The following is a 9,512-nucleotide window of genomic DNA, read 5'->3' on the forward strand; positions in this document are numbered from 1 at the left end:
TTGCATAAGCAATTGATTTGGGTCAACAACCCAGCTGCATGGAACTGTGTGCGTATTCAAATTCAACGGAAAATTAATGTTCCGTTTTTTATTAACACACCAATAATTATTCTACATTACTGATATAAACAAAAACTACCAAAACGCTTTTTATGCAAGTCAAGAGTTTCTAATTTCGTCACAATTAAAAGTGCAAAAATAAAAGAAGACAATATTAGGTTTATGCATGGCTGGGAGTATGTGTAGGTTTGAATTGCGTGAAAGGTGTAGGGGTTTGAGGGGTGTTGTGGTTTGTTAAGTAAATTTGTGTTATGCATATGTGGGAGTATGTGTGCGTTTGAAATGTGAAAATGCAGGTCTAGGTGTTTGTGTGTTGTGAGATGAAGTGTATGGTGTGTGTGTGTGATGTTGGACGTCCATCGCTGAAGGTGTTATTAAATTTGTGAGTGTAGTGTTTTCCGTTTTCCATCCATGTGATTTGTTAAAGTGCAATAAAATAGTTTGCGGTTTTATTAATGAATGCAATCAAATTTTTGTGGTTTTTAAGAATTGGTTCACACACTTTGACTTTTGAAAATTGCAAAAAATTTAAACATTATTACAAACATATGTATATATTACTATAAAAAATAAATACATTGGTGAAATGCAAAAAAAATTTTCCTCATAATTATTGTTGGTATGTACTTTTAGCATTATTACATTACATACATACATATTATTATACAACATAAATACATTGGGTAAATGCAAAACAATTTTTTCTCATAATTAATGCTTATACAAGCAAAATTACAAAAAATTAATTCATTGATTCACAATTTAATAAAAACAACTTGCTCTTTTCAACAGGTTCTCAATTTCATAAAAAAAATTCCTCTATAAAAATTCTTATTACAAGTTACTCCTCTATGTCTGTCATTAAAAAGTGTACCGGAATCCCTTCATTTATACTACTGGGGACCTTGTGTGGGAGCTACGATCAATTACGGACCGATCGTAAACAAATTTTACAGTATCATTTCTGTATATAAAAGCAATGTTTGTGCTAAATTTTGTATGGATCCCTTAATAAGCTACAGGTCGCAATTTTCAAGATAATTGGATGAAATTTGGCACGCACGTTTTATTTGACCCAAGGACGAAGCCTATTGAAAATGGTTAAAATCGGTCCATTATTTCACCTAGCCCCCATAGAACAGAACCCCCCGAAAAGGGCTTCTGAGCTCATAATTATGTTAAATATACAGATATATCGATAAAATATGGCACAACTAAGTTTTATAGAAGTTTCGATAACCCTGCCAAATTTCATAAAGATCGGGCCCCATTTGACCCTAGCTCCCATACAAAGTCCCCTTCAGAAAATTACTTGAATGTCCCAAATTAACTTATAAACACAAATATCGCGATGAAATTCAGCACAATAAAATATTATGTAAATATAAATAAATTCACAAAATTTTATCGGGCTTTGTCCATATTTGCCCCTAGCCCCCATATAAAGCCTCTTTCAGAAAATTAGTTTTTCATCCATAAATTGCTTAAATGTATCGGAACAAGGGAATATTGAAGATTTTAATGAGAAATATGCGTTTAAGTGATTTTGAGAAGGAGACCTTGTATGGGAGCTATGACCAATTGTGGTCCGATCGTAAAAAAATGTACAGTAAGATTTCTGTAGATAAAAGCAATATTTGTGCCAAAGTTTGTATGATTATCGTTATTTGGTAATGAGTTATGTGCGTTTAAGTGTTTTTCGGAAGGTAACCTTATATGGGAGCTATGACCAATTATGGACCGATTCAGAAAATTGTTTCTTTATATGAATTCTATTGTGCTTTTTCACATATTTTTCGCAAACAATTAAATAAAAACTGTCCAAAACGAACAGGATTCGAACTTAAAATCTCCCAGTTGCTACCCTGCCAGCAACTCAACTAACTTTAAATGGATTAAAAGCCGACTTTTTCATCAACTAGTTATGGTTGATTCTTGGATTATTTTTAATGGAGCCAACTGACTATTTTAAAATGGCGATGTCCTACGCAGTAGTCAATTGTCCGACTCTGCATGACTTTTCAACTAGCTTAAAGTTAGTTGCTAAAAAATTAGCTTAAAGGTAACTCTTTATTAACTAACTTAAAGTTAGTTGCAGAAAAGTCAAGTACTAGTTTTCTTTTGTATTCCCTACTGTATTAATTAATTACATGTTAATTAAATATATTTAAAATTTAACTACTAGTTATCTAAATTACATTTCGCTTTAATACAAGTTATGATATTAGTTCGTTAAAATTAATAGACATCAGTTTTCTGCAGGGGAACTAATAATAACACCGGTATCCATAAAATTATGAATGATTTGTTCATTATTTCCATGATTCCCATTGATCCAAATCTAAAATAAATTTTAAAATGTTATGTGTAATGTTAACTGTTAATGTATTATATTTACAGTATTAATCAGCAGAATTTAGAATTTAGGGACCGAGTTTTGAAATATTTAACCTTTTATAATTAATTTTTCCAATTTACTGACTCTAATTTCACAACGTATACAAGAAAATTACAAAAATGTAAAACAAAATTCCAAATAATAAAGAAACATGAGAAAACATATCGAAACGCATTATATGATAGTTAACTTGTAGCTAGTCTTTAAAAGTCGGTTGTTTACGTTAATAAATACCAAATTTTGGAACAATTCTGCATTACATTGTTGTTCGTTTATAGTCAGTCAAATAACAACAAATAAAATCATAATAATAGAGAAACAAGAGAAAACATGTTGAAATACTAGTAAACTAGAAGTGAATTTTTCTCGTAGTCGACTACAAAATTGCTGGCAGGGTAGTTTTACGCCATTGCCACTACACTATTAACTAGCTTCATAATTGTTTGCAACTAATGTTCACATAGAAATTCTCTTTCCTGTTTGTGTAAAACATTTGTTCAATTCACAATCAAGTTGTATATTGTACCTACTAAAGTGTAGTAACAGTGATTGTGAACAGATCTTTGCAGCAAGTCATAAGTTTATGTTCTCAATGAAAAAAAAACAATCAAAACAAATATACATAACAATGTCAAAAGATAAATAAGTCAAAAAATTTTAAATTAATTAAACATGCGAAATAAACCAAATTAATTTCTTTGAATTTTCAATTCATTTATTTTCTTTATTCCACATTTTAAACTAATAAATAAACTGTTTTTAATAAAATTTTATTTTTTTTGTTTTGGTAAACAGCTGTTTGTTTTTGATTTCAGTGTTACCACTTTATCGTTTTTTATGCTAAAATCGTTTGAATTTTTTGTTTATATGTTGAAATAAACACTTGGCAACACTAAACTTTCTTACAACATTCGAAAAACATATGAAAAATTGTCGTAGGAGTTGTAAAGAGCTTTTGCATAGAAAATACCAACAACATTGTTATGACTATTGTAGCAGCTGCTGACATACAACGCTACAACATCGATTGTGAATTGAACAATTGTTGTTAACCCAAGATCAAATAAAATGTGCACATTGAGAAAGTGTAACTGTTAATTTCTTATGCTATTCAGCAACATCAGTGTTGATAAATGTTATTCAACAGCAATGATTTGTACAAACATAAAATAACATGGCATTTTTATATGAAAAATATTAGTTAACGAAAAACAAAATAATGATGTGGTGTAGTGGATGGAAGGGATAATTAACAAACTGAGCATTGCAGGTTCGATTCCTGGTCGATTTATCTTTTTTTGTCATAAATAATTAAATTTTTTTAAAAACCAAATTAAGTGTCGAAATTTGGTTTAACAATAAAAATTTAAAGGCAAATTTTTTTTTCATAGGATCAATAACGTTAAAAATCTATTGTACCTCCCGTACAAAATTATATAAGTTTTATAACTATAACTATTACCATACATTTTTCTCACACATAGAAATTATTTTAAATACGGACCATAGTTTAAATTTAGTACGCACTGTAACAGTCTGTTAAGTGGTAGTTTTGTTTTTAATTGCATATTGTAAGGCGTAGTGAAAGTAAGTCTAAAATATTAAGGTAAATTTGAATCAATCCATAAAATTTGATAATTTATGAAAACAGTTTAATGTGGAGGGTATTTAAGATTCGGCAGAGCCGAATATAGCACTCTAACTTGTTTTCTTTTATTTTATCGCACAGAGAAAAATTCCTAACAAAAACGAAAAAAATTATGTATTTAAAAAATATATTTTAATAATAAATATTTTAATATATCGAGTGAAAAAGTATGATTTTTTTAAAAATTGGTTTAAGCAAATCATATTTTTCAATTTAAATATTAATATAATAACGAAGCCTCCGAAATAAATGAATTAATTTAAAAAAACTATTGAAACTAACTGTTTAATTCAATAATTCTAAGGCATTAAATGGTCTAATTCTATCTCCTATTCAATTTTTCAGTTTATATGTTGTGTTCATATCGTAAATTAAAGAGAAATTCTTAAATTTGTATAAAAATCCTAAATAAAAATCACATTTTTTAGAGATGGCGCTCAATGGGTTAATGGAAGGGGTTATGTTATATATGTTTGAAAGCTTTTCAAAAGCCCTTTCGAATTATATATAAAAAGTAAAATTTGGGTAGATAATGGGGATATTCTACATTACAGTATAAATCATTAAATGTCTGTAACTCCTAAACCAAATGAGAGCAAGAAAAAATTTGTACACCAAACAATTTTAAATTAAGTTTGCTACACCTGGTTAAAATATTAAAATCGCAGCCATTTAGAGTCGGTAAGTTATGCTTAGCTTTGTTTTGAGGTACTAATTGTGTTTCTATTATTTACCATTCTGGTGTTATAGCTTCATATGTTAGCTTTTTGGCCAAAAATTTGGATTTATTCAAACTTTGAGCGGCGAGCGGCACGTGTTAATGTTTATTAATCGAGCTCAAATTTCGGCTATCTCAGTAACAATGGAAAAACAAATAATTCATAATAATGGAGAAACAAGAGAAAACATGTTGAAATAAAATTCTCTCCAGATAATTTTGGGGCATTTCTGCATTACAAGATAGTTTTAGTCTGTAGTTAGTCTTTAAAAGTCGGTTGTTTCTGACAGCTCTGCATTACATTGTAGTTAACTTATAGTCAGTCCGTAAAAGTAAAGTAGAAGTGAATTTTTCTCGAAGTGGACTACAAAATTGCTGGCAGGGAATGGAGTACTGTGCATTTAAGAACAACCCTGCCAGCAACTCAACTAACTTTAAATGGATTAAAAGCCGACTTTTTCATCAACTAGTTATGGTTGATCATTGGATTATTTTTAATTGAGTCAACTGACTATTTTAATATGGCGATGTCCAACGCATTAGCCAATTGTCCGAATCTGCATGACTTTTCAACTAACTTAAAGTTAGCTACAAAAAGATTAGCTTAAAGTTAACTGTTTAATAACTAACTTGAAGTTAGTTGCAGAAAAGTCAACTAATAGTTTTCTTTTGTATTACCTACTGTATTAATTAATTATATGAGAAATTTATTTACATTAACTAAATATATTTAAAATTTATTTAACTATTAGTTATCTAAATTTCACTTAGCTTTAATAAAATATTTAAATCTTTTTTACATATTAAAAACAGAGAAATCTGAATGAAAATTAGTTCCAGTTGCTGGTAGGGAAGTATACCCAAGCAGATGTGAAATAAATACCAGATAAAAATTAGAGATGGCAATCATTCATTCGTAATTCGTAGGTAATTGAAACTGAATTACGTATAGCTTGTGTAATTCGCAGCTGAAATTTTGTATGGGCAATCAATCATAATTCAATTTGTAATTGGGGGTTGAATAATGAATGAGAGCCTGAATGACTAATAATTGCATCATGTGAATGAGGCATAATATGTTTCTCATTAAAATTGACATTTAATGTGTACTTATCTAATATTCGTGAAAATATCGATTTCATATCGAAAATTATTTTCTAAAAACTATGAAGTTGAAAAAATCCTTACAATTTCACGAAAGTAAGAAATCTTTCCCTTTTCCCTACATATGAAATTTTTGAACAAAAATCCCTACAAAAAGGGCAAAAATACTTGGCGTTACTGATACCCACCATCAAATCATATAGCATGAAGCCTACTATATACATAAGCTTTGATATTAATGAGTCGATGCCTTTGTTATTGTCATTTATTAGATTTATGTTGAATTTTAATATGAACATCAGTATTATATTTGGAATATTGCTTTTAATTGGGGCTTGTGTCAACTATAGACCGAGCTCTTCCGAATTAAAAAATAAAATAAAAATATAAATATATTGATTTTGTCATTCCGCGTGTAACACATCGAAATATTGCTCATAGACCCCACAAAGTATATATACGTATATTTTGGGTCCTCGTGAGATTCTAAGACGATCTAGCTATGTCCGTCCGTCTGTCCGTTGTTGGTACGATAGCGACCACAAAAAAAGATATGGATATCAAATTTTCCGAAAATATTCATTATTGATCAGAAATGTTTAGTATTGAAAATGGGTAAAAGCGGTTAACGATTTCACATAGCCCCACATTCACAAATTCGTTGATTATGAAGCAAATGCGACAAAATTTTGCATAAGTCGGTTTTCGACTGCAGAACTTCACATAGCCCCCATACAAATGTACCCCCGTTAAAAGCTTCAAACATTCACAAATTCGTTGATTATGAAGCAAATGCAACAAAATTTTGCTTAAGTCGGTTTTTGACTGCAGAACTTGTATTCATAATTATGGCGGAAATATGCCCATAATTGACCCTACCCCCCATATGAGGACCCCCTTAAAAAATTATTATAATGCTCATTTTTGGCTTAAAAATAACTGTACAGCAATATAATTCAGCACAGACAAGTTTTATAGGAACCAAAATATTTTTACTAAATTTTAAGAGGATCGGTCTATAACATGTTTTGTATGAGCTAAAAACTTTTCACCAACTATTACGAGGATCGGTCCATAATTGACCCTACCCCTTATATAAGGTCCCCATCAGAAAATTACTTTAACGCTCATTAATAACTTAAAAATACGAGTATTGCGATGAAATTCAACATAAACAAGTTTTGTAAGATCTCTAAATCTCTTTACCAAATTTTACGAGGATCGAGCCAAAATATAATGTCCCCATCAGAAAATTACTTCAACGTTTATTATTGGTTTAAAAATACGAGTACAGCGATGAAATTTAACATAAATAAGTTTTGTATGAGACAAAATCTCTCTACAAAATTTAACGATGGTCGGTCCATATCTAAACCCATATAAGGTCCCCTTCAGAAAATGACTTTTACTCTCATTACTGGCTTAAAAATACGAGTACAGCGATGAAATTCGACATAAACACGAATATAACACTTTTACTTGTTGATTTTGGTTCCTATTAAAATCATATATGTAGAATTTCATCGGTGTACCTTTAGTTTTAAGACAGTAATGAGCGTTAAAGTCATTTTCTAAAGGGGACTTTATGTGGGAGGTAGGGATAATTATGGACCGATCCTTATAAATTTTGTAGAATGATTTAAATTTGTATTAAATGTGTCTCGAATTTTTTCTCTGCACTCGTATTTTTAAGCCAGTAATTTGCGTTAAATCCATTGAATAAGACCTTTTATTATGGTCTGATTCTCATAAAATTTTGTAGAGAGATTTTGGTTCATATACATATATTTTTAAAACAGTTATGGCAGTAAAAACTGTATTTCGGGGTTCCACTTGTATGGGGGCTATGCGAAAACGTGGACCGATAATGCCCATTTTCAATAGAGCCCGGTGTTTGTGTACATTAACCAAAACCCCTAAGAAACAAAAAGTAAACAACATTTAAATTATTTTTAGGTACGTTCCTGTGAGAATTTACCCACTGAGCATGAAACCCAGTGTGATAATGTTAAAAGTAACTCTAAATATACAACAATTACTAATTATCTTGGTAATATGACAAAGTCAGCATCTAGACGGATATCACGTAGTCAAACAGATGTTAGAAGGGGCAGTCATGATCATTCTGTGATTTCAACTCATATTAGAGATAATGATGACGGGGCTGATATCCAAATATTTAAACCACTACAAGTTCCACAATTTGTTACTTGCTGCATAAATTATTTGGAAGAAAATGGGCTGCACAAAGTCGGCATATTTCGAGTAAGCACCTCGAAAAAAAGAGTAAAGCAGGTTCGTAAGATACATAACGTAAATTTTTTTCAATAGTGTACTAACTCAAAAACATATTTTATAGAAAAACTATTGTTATTAATATAATACATACAATTATTTATACATTTGATAGATGCGAGACAATTTTGATAAGAATAATGATAAGAGTTTTGATGACGATACATGTCCACATAATGTTGCCACACTTTTAAAAGAGTTTCTAAGAGACCTTCCGGAGCCTTTACTGTTAAATGGTCTTTATAATGCATTTTTGGATACGCAAAGTAAGTTTTCATATTCATGTATACCTACTTATAAACTGATTTCATCATGTTTTGTTTTTATTCTAGAAATACGCAACCGACGTTTACAATTAGAAGCTATATCACATCTAGTAAAACTTTTACCGCCAGCACATCGTGACACCTTATATGTGTTGTTAAAATTTTTAGCAAAAGTTGCGGCCTGTTCGGATGATATTTGCGATAATGACGGAACTGTACATCTTACTGGAAATAAGATGGATAGTAATAATTTGGCAACCGTTTTTGCACCTAACATTTTACGTTCAACGGAAAAATACAAATCATCGTCCAGAGAATACTTAAATTCTAGTAAGGAACAAGAGTCCATTAGTGATGCCATAAATGTGATTAGGTAATATAACATATCTTTTAAATGCGTTTCCAAATCCATATACATTTTTTACTTAATGTCCAATATTCATACGATTATGTTCTCAATGCGGGAAACATTTTTACCCTAAAAAATCAAAAACCTATGTTAACCATAGGAAATTTATATTTGTTTTATTTAATTGCTAGCTTCACTGCCCTGAAAAAAATATAAATAAAAAACCTTTACGATATTCCATATTTACTTGTTTTTGGGAGAAACCAGTCCCATTTTTCCTCCAAATGTAAACTTTTAGAGTTTTAGCTGCTATAGATTCCCATAAACGTACATATGTATTTATGTATGTATGTATGAATGGGTACCCGGTAGGCTAGTTGGTAGTGTGCTAGCCTGTCAGTTTGCTACTATAAAACGGGCGTATGGTCATCGTCTCTCTGCTCGGTAAATTAGCTTAGAATATAGTTTGCAATTGTATTGTAATGTGTAAAAATAAATTTTTGGTGTATGCATCAATCACTCTACGGATTTTTTTCTGGGTAGGCTTCTGAAAATCACTTAAACCCACATATTTCATTAACTAATAACTATTGAAGTAATATTCGACGTGAATAAGTTTTGTATATATAAGGATAATTTCCAAAAATAACACAAATGCTCCATTTCATTGAAAA

At 30.2% G+C, this 9,512-nt stretch overlaps 1 protein-coding gene across 2 annotated transcripts in view; it reads left to right on the forward strand.

Moving 5' to 3' along the window:
* LOC119612658 (rho GTPase-activating protein 6-like) overlaps positions 1-9,125 on the forward strand; it is a 70,560-nt gene extending 61,435 nt beyond the window's left edge. Inside the window, exons 1-4 of one of the 2 annotated variants that reach the window (XM_037968489.1) lie at positions 529-679; positions 7,885-8,223; positions 8,339-8,489; positions 8,556-9,125. In XM_037968489.1, coding sequence (XP_037824417.1) covers positions 7,984-8,223; positions 8,339-8,489; positions 8,556-8,866 — 702 coding nt within the window. In that variant the 5' untranslated portion in view covers positions 529-679; positions 7,885-7,983 and the 3' untranslated portion in view covers positions 8,867-9,125. Of the gene's footprint in view, positions 1-528; positions 680-7,884; positions 8,224-8,338; positions 8,490-8,555 lie in introns of those variants that run through there. The other variant, XM_037968488.1, reaches the window with a different exon arrangement.
* The last annotated feature ends 387 nt before the right edge of the window (positions 9,126-9,512 follow it).

This window comes from Lucilia sericata, unplaced genomic scaffold, assembly GCF_015586225.1.
Source record: "Lucilia sericata isolate MDLA Ls3-8-SP2 unplaced genomic scaffold, ASM1558622v1 Contig001787F_arrow, whole genome shotgun sequence".
Taxonomy (NCBI): Eukaryota; Metazoa; Arthropoda; class Insecta; order Diptera; family Calliphoridae; genus Lucilia; species Lucilia sericata.